We start from the raw sequence: 13,634 nt of genomic DNA on the forward strand, positions 1-13,634 counted from the left end.
TGTCTCTAACTTATCTATAGTCTTTCTCTGCCCTCCCTGTATACACGATATGTCTCAAGCAACTGTAACATTTCAGTTTTTCTAAAGGTGCACTGTGTAGTTTTGGAGCAAAAATTTGAGAAAGACCTTAATTTGGTCTCTCGCTAAACCAGCTCTTTCTTTTCATGACTAAATAAACAGAACAAACAAACTGAGCTTAAAGGACGACACAATTTCACACTGTTTTACTTTGTTTATATGTGGCGGACCCTGCCACCTTTCTAACTTCAAACAGGGTTCTGGGACTTTATTTTCCTCTGAGAACAACTTGTTTATTCACTTAAATATTACTGAGTTTGTATTATCACCCCATTAATATTATGTATATCACAGCTCTGAGTTTGAATGTCCTCTCCAAAACTACACAATGCCCCTTTAAATCTAAATGGAGTGACTGATGACTGAGGACAACAACAGCTGCATGCCATATTTTGCTAGCTGCTCTGGATAATTCTGTTGTTTCTTTCCCGACCTCGTCTGCTATCCACAAGTCACTGAATCTGTCAGAAAACTTTCAGCACCGTAGCTCCCCCCAATCATTTATTTTGGGCAAAGCATCGCCTCAGCCCAAACAAACTAAATCTCTACCAATCTCCACCTCTATCGTCTGAGTATTAACAGCTCATCCACTGTAGGATTGAGAAGGCGGTTCTGAAAAGTTTGTAGCAGATGTAGCTCAACATGGACTTACATCAGTCATATCTGCACATCCATAAAAACTTCTCAAAGGACTCTCACAGCACAAGTCCTTGCTATGCATCTGTCAGTCAGTTACTACTAACAATGCTGGGGGGGGTAACTAAGCAATGTGTTACAGTAATGTGTTCATTTTTTTCAGTAACAATTAGTTTAAGGGACTACAAGTTACCTATCCCAGTTGTGAGGCTAAGCTAGCTAACATATCATGTTCTGTATTTTGAGTGAGTAGCGTTTAAGTACACTACCAAGTTCCAAGTACAAAACTAGCAGTTTATGACCTCCACCAGTAAGGTTATGTTTCTCCTTTGTCTGTTTGTTGGTCTGTCCGCAGGATAACACAAAAAATACCCAACAGATAAAATCAAAAACTGGATCAAGGATGGGTCTGGAAAAGACTTCATTAACTTTTGGTGCAGATCTGCAAAAAGGTTTGTGGTTAAAAAAAGTGTTTTTTTTTCTCTCTCTCTCTCTCTCTCTCTCTCTCTCTCACTGTTTTTTTTTTTTATCATTTTGAAAATGGACATTTATCAATATAGTCACTAATTTTTCAGGCATGGATTCTCAATGAAAAAAATCAGTGAGTGAGTACAATTTAGGGTTGGATCCACGTGGTAAGCTTAAATTATCTTAAATTTAGAGTGGTAGAGAACTGCCAAGTTTGATATTGGATCAGGTTTGGTAGAATTAAACGGGACTGTCAACTGAGAGCCATTCTATGTACTGTTTACTGTTTGCTGAAAAATCAACAGAATATGAATATATATATATATATATATATATATATATATATATATATATATATATATATATATATATATAACATATATATGTATATATACATATACACACACACACAAATGTGTGAGAAAATAATGAATAAATAAGATCATGAATTAATATTAAAATGATTATGACGCTAAAACTCATATGTTGAGTCCTCTTTGCTAAAACCTCATGAGTAAATTGCTCCAAAATGTTGCCTGGGTATCATTACCTTGAGATGCTCTTACCATTAATCCATCATCTGGCTGACTTCAATTCGAGGTAAAGAATACAATGCTCTGCTATCAATCATAAAACTCAAGGGGGATATAATGTCAGGAGGCTGATGGTCAGATATTATTTTGTCTGTCTGGATAATTCCGTGCAGCAATACTTGCATTCACTCCACGAGCAACTACATCCCGTGCTCCGGTGTGAGGGACCATTTGAGATTGGGGATCGATTGCTGCGGTGCTAATGTTGTAGCAGAAAATGGGTGAATGTGTAGCAAAGCAAGGTGTCGACAAGTTCGACCACAGTCAACTCTTCTAGAAAAAAAGGAAACACAGTGACTGTGGTCAACCTCAGCCAACATTTCTCTGGGCGTTGAACATGGATGGGCTTCTGACTAGCAGTTGCTTGAGCTGCTTGCAGTGTGAATGCACGTTAAGGGCCACTGCTGTTGACAATGTGATAGTGGTGGCTAGCAGCGCTAACTTTCACACGTATACAATACTGCAACAAAAAGGGGAGAACCGAAACAGACTCACATTCCCAGAACGTTACTGTCTAAAACTCAACTAAGCTGTTGTTTCTAAGGTCATAGAAAAGTGTCCAAGCTTGCTGCTGCAGCAGCAGGGGAGAGCAACGCTGCTGTAAGAGATACAGATATGGCCCTATGTTCCTTTAATATCCAGAAAAGTACCCTGCTTTTATTCTGAAAAATGCTCAACAGTTCAAAGGCGTGTTGTTTCTTCAGACACTGTGTGCGTCCGTTTTTTGCTCTTTTTTCCATCTGATTTCCCCAGTGTAGAAAAGCTGTTAGCAGTGGGATTGAATGTCCTTAATCTTTTTTCGTCCAGCTCTGTCACAGGCTGTCACCGCAGCCCCTGTTTGAAAATGCTTGTTGATTGTGAAAAATAGTTTTGTACATCCCCTGGAGAAGAGGAGTCCATCAGTTAAACATAAAGGTAGAAAGGTATCTAAGTGTTATCTGTGGATCCAAGTCATGTTTTCTTTTGTCTGTTTATGCACATACATGAATAAAATGTCAATGCGGATTGCATTTATTCCCGTTGTGTGTGTGTGTGTGTGTGTGTGTGTGTGTGTGTGTGTGTGTGTGTGTGTGTTGGTGTGGGCACATGTCTGTGTCACACTGTTTCCGGTAAGCACAGAGCCTCCACAGCATTACTGGGTCCCTGGGCGACTCCACCGATGACAAAGAGCATGCTGGTTGTCTGCAGGAGGGCGGAGGAGCAGCGTGCAGTGGGCATGGGGTCCAGATACTCCCAGCGCCGCTTCACCGGGTTGTAGCTCTCCACCGTGCCCAACGGCGCCGGTTCATTGCCTGTACAAAGAAATGTCTGTTAGGTTAACAGCAATTACTCTTCCCATTCAGCACTACCCGAAATCTTTACATTGAACCACTACTGAATACTTCATGTTGACACTGAATGTTAATTACTTAATGTTAATTAAAGCGCACCGCGTTAGCTTCTCCACATGTGGCAGAGTGAGGCGATGACCTCTAGTGGCTATAGTGGCGTCAAAGGAGGAGGTGAGGATAATTAGGATAAAGAATGAAAGGTCTGTGTTGGAGTTCTGGGTGGACGGAGGGGGCTGTCATTCAGGTCCGGTGTATAACCAGAAGTCAACAGTGAGTTTTTTTTAAAATAACTGACATGGTGAATGGGCATTTGTATGGTATGTCTGTAAAGGAAGCTTCAGAGGTGACAAAGTTTTTCTAACCCAAACCATGGTGTGTTCCTCATCCTAACCCTGAGTGTTTATTTAGTGTGACGAAGGTTCAGAATGTGTGTCACTGTTATGCTGCAATGGTCATGTTGTTTTGGTAACAATGATATCGTTGTTTTGGGAGATGCTGACAATCGACATACTCAGTCCTTAAGGTATGAGGATGTGTTGAGCTGAACTTGATTCTGCACTTCATTTCATCGCCGTGCCACTGTCAGAGCTACAGCAGCTTGTGTTTTCAGCTCATCCATCCTCCCTCTCAAAGTGCAGTACCGTCACAGGACTCCAAATTGCATGACATACTCTGGCTTTAAGGTACTGAACCAGCTTGCCTCGCCTTTTACCACGCTGAGTGGCAGCATATCTCCTTGGACCAGCGCATCGCACTCTCTACCCCCCCGGCTCGCAGCGGCGTGACCTTTGGCTGCGATCGCGCCTCAGACATGAACAGCAGTGTTGGCTCTTAATGTGGCATCATTTTAGTACCACAACTAAAATGAAGAGTAAAATCACACATTTTTACTCAGATTTGACTTTGTTGCCTTTCCTTTCTTTGACACACACGCACATGTCATTAAAGTCTGACACTTCGAGACTATGAATGTGTACTCATCACACCTCTCATCAGCCATCCCCTCTCACATTTCACCATGAAGTAACACACATATCCCCTCCAGGGCATGTGTGATACACATGAATCTGGACCTTTAGGGCTGGAATGAACTTATCAAGTCAGTCACATGTGCACTGAGATCTAATATTCACACACACACACGCATAAATACCAAATCCAGGCTAACACCTCCTACAGCAATGTGATGAAGAATGCCCGTGACTACTGACCCCCTGCTGTTATTGACACACTAAAATAGTGTCTGAATTTCAATACAATAATTAGAGATATTGTCTGTAGCCATAATGAAGATTGTTAGAGCACAGCATGTAGTAAACTAGAGAATTTGTTTAGTGAAGCTTATAAAGAGAGTTGTTGCTCAGTACAGGAAACTGGTGTCTCTGGTATGGGTTCAGTCTTGGCGTTCTGTGGTGATCACCTCGTGGGTGCTGCGTGTCATACTGGGGTGGAATCCCAGATAGCAAAATTGTTGCAGCCCTGATCTGGCCCACACCAGACACGTTCATCCAGCCCACATAAAGCACAATAGGATGGCAACTGGATGGTCTGCCAAAAGCCGAATAATGCGTAAATTCACTCATGAGGCCATGCTATGGCCTGCTTGTGGCTCAAATCTGGCAAACAGGAGCAGATCACTCAGGTGCCATCATTCCACGTGGTACATGGGCTGGATACAGGTGTCTGGTACAATTTCGCTATCTCGCATGGGTCATTAATGTTTTTGTAGACTTGTGTGATCGATTCATACTTTCATCAGAGCGGGAGGGGTGTATGCTTGGTGCTCGGATATCCTGAGATCTGCATGGCTTTCTGCATGGATTGCTGGTCCTGCGTTGTCATTTGGTATTAGAAGTATTAGATAAAAGTATCTGCATTTTGAATTTGTATTTACAGCATATGGCTTAACTTGCACATTGGTGGATTAAGCATGTGTTCTGTTCTGACACCAAGAGGTTTGGTAACAAAATACTAATCACAAAACCAGGGGGCTTGTTGAAGCCTTCAGATAAGTCTCACCAAGGATTTCTGTTCTTTCTACGGTCTACTGTGATCTCTTCTCCCTCGTTTCTCTTTCCCTCCCCCACTCTCCCTCTCTCACCTCAGGTGCAATGCTCACTGTCATTATACATCAGCCAGCGCTAAGTTGTTGCCGTTTCCATGGCGACCCACATCACAGCAAGTCCCCAAATGATATGGACTGGTGAGTGCATGGTGTGTGTGTGTGTGTGTGTGTGTGTGTGTGTGTGTGTGTGTGTGTGTGTGTGTGTCTAAGGAGGACTATTATCATTACTTTGTTGGAAGAACAAAGTGACAGTGCCGAGTCGGCCTTTTCAAAGCTACTCGGGCCTCGGCTTCTTTATCATTTTTTATGAGGAGACACAAATTCGTACCAACATCCCTGACTGCACACACACACACACACACACATACACACACACACACACACACACATAAATGGGGCATAAAGACATAGCCCGTGCTGCTGTTGGTGCTCAAAGGCTTCCTGTTGCTGCTTTGATTCACGTCCAACAGACGCCATGTCTCCTTTTGACCTCAATTCGTCCCCTCTTTACTCCCATCCTTCTCTGCCGTTTTCTCCTCTGACTCCTCTTGCCCTTCTCCCCTAAGCTCATTCTTCATCCTTACTGTAATCTCTATCGTCCTCATTCTTATCTATTTGTAAAAACTTCTTAGAAAACCTACTCCTCCATCTATCCTCCATCTCCTTTGTTCACCTCAACTATTCTTCCTCCTGTCCTCCCCACCTCGGCTCTCCTGCTCTCATTTCAGCTGCACGTTGTTCCTTTTTGATGCCTCTCGTCTCAAATTGTCTTCTTTTCTGCTTCTGTGGCCCCTCCAACGCTGTTGCATTGCTCTGCATCTCTCCTGCTCTATTCATCTTCTGTTCTCGCCTTCTTACTGTTTGCCAGTCACACAGAATACTCACAATGTAGGGCACAGCAATTCAGTGCATGGTTCTCCGGGGCTTCATGCTAACAGAGCTTTAACACGGTTGCATCACATCAGTCTGTGATGATTTCATGTGTTCCAAAAGCAACTTTAATGACAAATTGCTCTGATTTGCTGTGTAACTGAAGACATTCCCTCATCCTCCCTCCAGGGACCTGTGTCTCATTAGTTAATCACTCCCTGTGTATAATGGTGTGTTTCATTGTTGTCGGAAGTTGGAGAGAAATCACTGTGTCGGAATTCCAATTTGGAAACTCGGTTAGCTTTTGTATTTTGTGTTTTTGGACTGCAGTTTTCGTTATCCTTTCCATTTGGGTCATCACCATTTTGCATCTGTGGCAGACAGGTGCAGTATTAAAGTATAACTTTTCCTTAAAAATATTATGGTTGTAAACTAAGAATTTTAAAACTCTTGCAGTGTCCAAAATGTTTGTATTGTATATGTCTCTGTAAGATTTCTGACATTTGGTTCCAGCATTTGAAAAGGTTTGTGAATATAGTTAAATTGGTATCAGGTGGTATCTGTTTTCTATCAACATAAAGAGACTTGGTAGTAGCCATTTTCTGGGAAAAAAAAAAAAAAAATGGCTGAAATGTACAGTATTTATAGTGGCTTAACGTTAGCTAACTAGCATTAGCATTTTTAACCCTAGTGTAAGCAGTCTTTGCTAGTGCAACAAACTGGCAACCACTTGATGGAGCAGATGAGTCAGACAACAGTGGTGTTGTGACATAAATGCAATGTTTGCATGTTGTCAATAACCTTAAACTTTTTCATCATGAGTTACAGTTTTTTTTATACTTTCCAAAAACTTGTCGCATAGCATATTCCCCAGGAACAGGGAAGCTGCTGACAGCTGGAAACAATTACAAACATATGTTGAATAATGGCGAAACATCTCCACTCTGATGATGTCATCAAGGTTGACCATCACCATGTCCTCTTCACCATGCAATGGTTAAGCACAGACAAAAAAGCATGGGGGTAACACGTTACAAAGTTTGTCCTCACATCACATTTTCATTGGACAATTTTAACAGACAATCCGACAAAGAGTGAGGGAACAACACTGGTTTAAATACAAAGTAAAGTAAGGACAGGGGGAGGTGCAGGTGGAGAGACAGTGGGATCGGGGCAGCGCTAACCAGGCTGAAGTGATACAGGTGTGGGCGGAAGATCAGAGTGGGGAGGAGCAGGGGAACACACAGAGTTGGAAAAGAACACAGGTAACACAGGTGAGCAAGAAGTCTAGAGTGACACCACGACACAAGAGGACATGACTGCAAAATAAAACAGGAAATGACAAACCAAAACCACAACCATAATCTGTTACTGGAAGAATTTCAAACTTAATTTCATTATGGTGCCAGAATAAATCCCAGATGCATTTGCACTGTTTCTGTTCGTTAACTAATTCTTAGCAGGCAGTACGCAGCTACTTTCGGGTGTGTGAGTGTGCAGGTGTAACTCAGCTACCTGGATGGCCAGAGCAAAGCGGGCAGCCTCTGCTGCATTAGCAGCCTGCTGAAACATGATGTACTGTACACTACACAAGCCCTTTGCCTCCCCTGTCTCCACAGAGGAAGCTGCTGAATCTGTGTGTCTCAGTTAAGTTCACTGTCCATTCGTTAGAAGCAAAAAGGTTGCACACCTACCCATCAGGTCGGTTTCTGTTTATTTCATGCACTTCAGCCTTTTTCATTGCAGTTGTATGAACTTGTTCGCCCAGATGTGTCTCTGTGCCCACTTGAGTTTATGTTTTGTAATCAAGCGTGAGAGATTAATAATGACCTGTGAAGGGGATGTGTCTCTTTCATTCCTGTTATTGCCCTGCAGAAGAACAGATTATGAGCTGTAGAATATCAATGTCAGTGTAGTTTGTCTATATAAAGCAACTGTCAGTAGCCTTTTCCATCAAAACATCTTCCCTCCCCAAAACATCTGCCTGGAGCTCCAAAACACATCTGAGCCTTACGATGACGGTAACATAGGCTTATCAAGATTATAATAGTCCTAAATAAGCATGTATTTAATATTTTTGCATGTGGCAACTCTGCACTGGGCTATTTGTGCTTATACATCACGTGATCTTTGTATGTCCACGACAATAACACAATGTTTGTGTGCATTATGAAATCATCGACTTAGTCTGCAATAAATAAAACAGTTTTCATCTTGGTTATTTTTATTGGAGGATTATACAACCAACAAAACACAAAACTGATCGCTGGATGATGTGGAGAACATACCCACTAACATGAGGTGGCCCACTTTAAATAGAGAAGAAATGCAGAACTACATGCAGGTCTACCAGTCCTCCCCATGTTTGTGAACATGAATGCATTTTGACTAAATGACTCAATGTCTTAATTTAATGTTGTTGTTTTTTTTTTATCAGACCCCCACTGAGCCACTGCAGAGGGACAAAAGAACAACAGTTTGCTGACCCCTGTTTTATACTCTAGGGAGACGCAGATCCTCTGGTCAAGGAATCACAAGGGGGTTTTTGTTTTTTTTGTAACACAAAAGTACTTCCGTCAGTACAAAACGCTACGCTACAAAAACATGCATCTCTTTTTTGATGAATTAATTCTTTGAGGGTTTTTGAACACAAAATAAAAAGCTTAGAAATTAGCCCGGTTACATTCCAAGGCAGTGACATCAAGATTAACCTTCATGTTGATTTTTTTAAGACTCTTCATCTTGAGGAGAATTATTACTTTCATGCTTCGTCAGTATTGACTATTTTTGAAGCTCGGTGTCCTTATTTTAACCCCCGTCAAAGATCTATCAGAGACCTGTTTTTAATCAGTGAAAAGGTAAAGCTGCGAGCAGACCGCCATATTATTGAAACCTAGAAGACTAGAAGACATCCCACACAAGCGATTTCCACCATCATACCAGACTATGATTAGAGGTGCAAGGTTTGTTAAGCCCTGGAAAACACAAACAAACATGAATTTCCGTGTCTTTCTCACATGAAAACACAAACTGACATTCAAATTTGTCACATTTTTTTATAGATAGTTTGTGTTAAAGTCTAAGAACAGAGGCTGAATTCAGAAGTCCTGCAGGATGGAGAGGCAAAGGTCAAATAGACCAAATGGTGTAGAAAGAGATGGAGGTGAGTGAACCTCCCTGAGTGAGATGAACTTCAAGTGAACTGTGGCTTTCCACTGAGATCTGATGATCTGGATTAAAAATTAATTCCCTCTCCCCACCATTTATCCTTTGCTCACTTTTTTTTAATCGCCGCCAAAATGACAGCGGATCACCAAACTTAATCCCTTTCATCCTGAAGGAGAACTTTGGTCTGCAAAAAATGTCATCGCGATTCTTGACAAGGTATCTCATATTAGCTCAGGCTGTTATTTGACACACAACATCAGCAACACAAGCAACATCAAGTGATCAGTCTCACCCAGCTCAGCCTCAGCTGGCCCGTTGCCAAAAAATTGTTAGAATGCCATCGATAAGTTAGCAAGATTTAAAAGCCAGGTCATGCTGCCCATTGGTGTAGTCTCAGGACAGGGGTGTTGGACGCCTTAACATAAAGACTATACAAAAGGATGAGATACTGTTACTACAGACAGACGGACATGGCTAGCCACACATCTGTACAGGTTGTGTACAGTCAGGTACACCTTTATATTAGAATTATTATGATGACGGGTTAATGCAGCTGTTGCACATAAAGCTGCACGGTGTGCACGCATTTTGATTAATACATACAAATTATGCAGCATTTAAAATTTCGGCCACACTTGATTTGAGGGAAAAGTGACCGCCCTTGTGATGCTGTGCAAGTGAGGTAAAGTCAGGGGATCAGCAAAGGAAAACCTCAGCACAAAAGGGAGAGAAAGATGCATACTAAGGACCAATCCCAATACACTCCTTGCTCCTACCACTTAGCCGTACACCGCTGTTTTGCCCGTTCACTTCTATTGACAGGGTTTCCCTATTGTCATTGGGACAGAGGGTTGGGGTGATGTGTTGGGGCAGCATGGCCCTCAAAACAGAAAACTTTCAGGTGTACCCTTCAAACCGAGGGTTATGAGAACGCATTGTTTTAATGTAGTACCTCTCTTTTATAACAAGCATGACACAATAGTGAACAGTTTGGTGACGTCTCAGTAGCTAACGAGCTAAGGTTACATTGTTATCGTGGATTTGTGCAAGACAGTCCTGCAAATATCAAGGTACGTCCCCCCCTTCGATTACATAACAAACCCAAAATTTAACTGATGTTCAGCAGTGAAGTCGCTGCAGTTGGAACCGCTCCACTACCGCATTAATGCAACCTGGCAGATTAGCAGGACGGGTTGCTAATTGTAGCTAATAAAGCCCCTTTAACATTATTTTTTGATGCCATTTCCATGCTCTTCTATCTACATCAAATACATTGCAATCGTCAATGTGAAAACGCCAGGTTCCAGCAGCACATTGGGAATATCCGGCTGTGACTGATGACGTACGAGGGTCTGGAAGGGTTGCCCCGTTTCATAGAGGGAGATTTCAACCACTCCCACTTGTTACTCTGATTGAGGTGTAGGGGTAAAATTAGAAATTGGATAGGCCAAAGAGCCATGAGGCTGTTTGTGCTGTGACTTTCAGTTGAGTGATGTGGCAGCAGTCATGCAGCAAAAGGGCACAGAAAGCTTAAGGCCGCATCCAAATGTCCAGACTTCACCGTACTTGCAGACTCTCGGACTGTGCAGGCTGCTGAGAGCTGTCCAAATTTATATTTAATCCAGTCCACAAAGGTCCTCAAGCGGACTTTCAGCAGACTTCCAGAGAGTCACCCTGGGCGGCAGACTTCACTTGACATCACTGATTTGATTACCAACGATTCAGAGCTTATTATAAATGTGTAAAACAATTACTTGATTATAAAGTTACTTGAATAATGTTGGGATAGAACATCTTAATACAGAAATATTTAGAACCACAGATTGTAGAGGAAATCAAAATGCACTTTATTATTGTTGTTTTTAGTGGTGTCTGTCAGCCTGCATTGACCACTGAGATTCCCAGGGTGCCAATTATGTACGAGAAATCTGGTGTAGCACGCATCCTAAAAATGCAGGTCCCAGACAACATTTGTGCAATTCATGAAGTTTGACTTTGACATTTGCCGCAGTATTTTCCAGTGTCTGAAGCCATCAAGTGCTCATTTTCTGTCTTTTCTGTTCACCACTCTCTGACCTCCCGTTGCTTCTGTTTTCATAGAACGAGACAATAGCACAGCACGTCGGGTCAAACAGAAGCCAGGACAAATCTGCAGTGGAGTCAGGCTAATGTGTGATCTGAGCTGTAAACAGGGTTATTACGTGTCCCCTTTTCAGCACTTATCATATTTTAGCAGGCAGTAGACGACACTCGTCCTCGACCTTGTTGCCTTCTTCCGCCAGTTATTTGTTACTCGTGTTTGTGGCGTATAAGACAGATATTTGTTTTCAACGGTCAAAGTATCATTCAACATGACTCACCACAGTGGCTCCTCTTACTCTGTGGACGTTTTGTGAATACAGCCCCTGAAACACAATGTTTTAAACTTAACTTAAAATTAAAACACACTTAAATATCAATTTTAGCCCGTAATTCTGTGATGAGGTCTGTGGAAACTTCTGCATCGCTGTTATTTACAAGCCTGGGCATGGGTGTGTGTAGTGATGTCACTTTGCATAAAAACACAACGGCAGAATTACCCACAACACCAGCTCTAAATGCTGATATTAATACACAGGGATTTGCCTGTTGGTGTTGTGGTTTAAGCCACAACAAGTAAGTTGATACATTGTGTTGTTTCTGGCTTGCAGGCTTCCTTTCATAATATCATCCAATATAACAGGCTTAAAATGTTTCATAAGGGAATGAGTTATGTCAGAGATGATAATGTTAAAACTAGCGTCAAAAGGTTGAGAGGCAGAGCTGAGGTATGTATGCCTGAAGTTTGAAAAGAATGTTGATGTACAGTGTGTTTATAGTTGGGGAGCCAAAGTCTCAAAAGTAGGTTGAACCTGACATGGTCTGCCATACTTTTTATTTGTGTTTTTTTCTGTTAACTTTGACCCTAAGAACCAATAATTGGAGGGTCTGCTCTGCCGGAAATATCGCGAAAATATTTTAGTGTATGCACCCTATATTTTTTTTATCAGAAAAATGTGAAAAATTATTTTTTCCCTCAACTCCTCAGTGGATTGGTTAGGCTGTCAATAAATGCATTCCCAATACACAGAGGCTGGCAAATAGACTAATATGTCTAAAATTCTGTTGAGGTTCTGAACCTGTTGATCACCAACTAGTAGTGAAATCTCCACAGATCCATTGATTTTGGTTGGATTTTTATTTATTTTTTTTCTGTGGAATGAGTATACAGTTTGGTGACAAGAATGGCATATTGACTGATGTCATAACTTGGAGGAATAATTGAAAATATCTGGGGGAAAAAAGTGAGAAAACACCTCATGTTTTGCATTACATTGATGCAAAATCATGTAGAAATATGTTTTAAAATGAATTAAATTTTAAAATTTCATTGGATGTTGTCAGCACATGGGTTCTGTGTATCTAAAAAGTATGGCAGACCATGTCAGGTTCAACCCATTTCATTGAGCTTTTGAGACTTTGGCTCCCCGACTAGTACGTGAGCAGCAGTGATGCCAGTAACCATGTTTGAGTTCTAGTTCTTAACGTTCGCTGTACACTCTGTGCTGATGACAAAGGGTTAGAAGAAGTTGGTTGGGAGGCATGTTGTAGAGCAAATGCTGCCCTTAGTCACGGTTGACTCACCCTCATTACGTGCCATAATAAACCAGATCCCACTACTATCAATGCTGTGCTGCCTCACAGATAATTTTTTTCTTCCTACCTGGAGAAGGTAGGGGAAGGGAAGGGGTTTGGCACCTGCTGAATGTAACTAATATAGTAACTTGTAATCTCACTTTGTTACTTTTAAAAACAAGTAAAATGAAAGGTAACTACGTTACTCTTTAAAAGAGTAATCAGTAATTGGATGACTTTTTCTGCTGTTGAGCAGCTAGGTCGCACATATCAAAAGTGTTGTCTAAAATCAGTCATTTCTTTTAAATCCCTTCTATAAAACCATTTTTTACAGACTTGCTTTTATGTGAACTCAACCTTTGTGAACTGCTTTTTTTGTCTTTCTGTCTTGTTATTCTTTTTATAGCTTGCATGTATTTGTTTTTAATTCCTCCATCTGATGTCTTTTACTTACCGTCCTTTACTGCTTTTACTTGCTTATTTATTTTTTTTAATCTATTTTCTATCTTGCTCTACTGCTCTTTATCATTTTATTTGTTCTAATTTCTCTGATGTGATGTCATCTTCTTAACGTCCTTGATTTTACTTTTGCCTGTGATTCTGCCTGTTTCATTGCTTTCATTCCTTTAAACTGTAATTTCTCATATTGACTTTTTGTGTTTTTACAGTTCCTGTTGTGCCTTTTGTTTTAACTCGCCTTAGACTCGGCTTCTTTGTGTTTGGCTTGACTACTGAGTGTTTATTCTGTAATACTGTCTTCCTGACTATCCT

At 41.3% G+C, this 13,634-nt stretch overlaps 1 protein-coding gene across 5 annotated transcripts in view; it reads right to left on the bottom strand.

The window, feature by feature from the left end:
* Nucleotides 1–1,660: 1,660 nt before the first annotated feature.
* LOC119022986 (kelch domain-containing protein 8B-like) overlaps nt 1,661–13,634 on the bottom strand; it is a 215,111-nt gene continuing 203,137 nt past the window's right edge. For all 5 annotated transcript variants that reach the window (XM_037104537.1, XM_037104534.1, XM_037104533.1 and 2 more), the window contains one exon: nt 1,661–3,067. In XM_037104537.1, coding sequence (XP_036960432.1) covers nt 2,871–3,067 — 197 coding nt within the window. In that variant the 3' untranslated portion in view covers nt 1,661–2,870. The remainder of the gene's footprint in view (nt 3,068–13,634) is intronic.

This window comes from Acanthopagrus latus, chromosome 7 (genome assembly GCF_904848185.1).
Source record: "Acanthopagrus latus isolate v.2019 chromosome 7, fAcaLat1.1, whole genome shotgun sequence".
In the NCBI taxonomy this organism is placed as follows: domain Eukaryota; kingdom Metazoa; phylum Chordata; class Actinopteri; order Spariformes; family Sparidae; genus Acanthopagrus; species Acanthopagrus latus.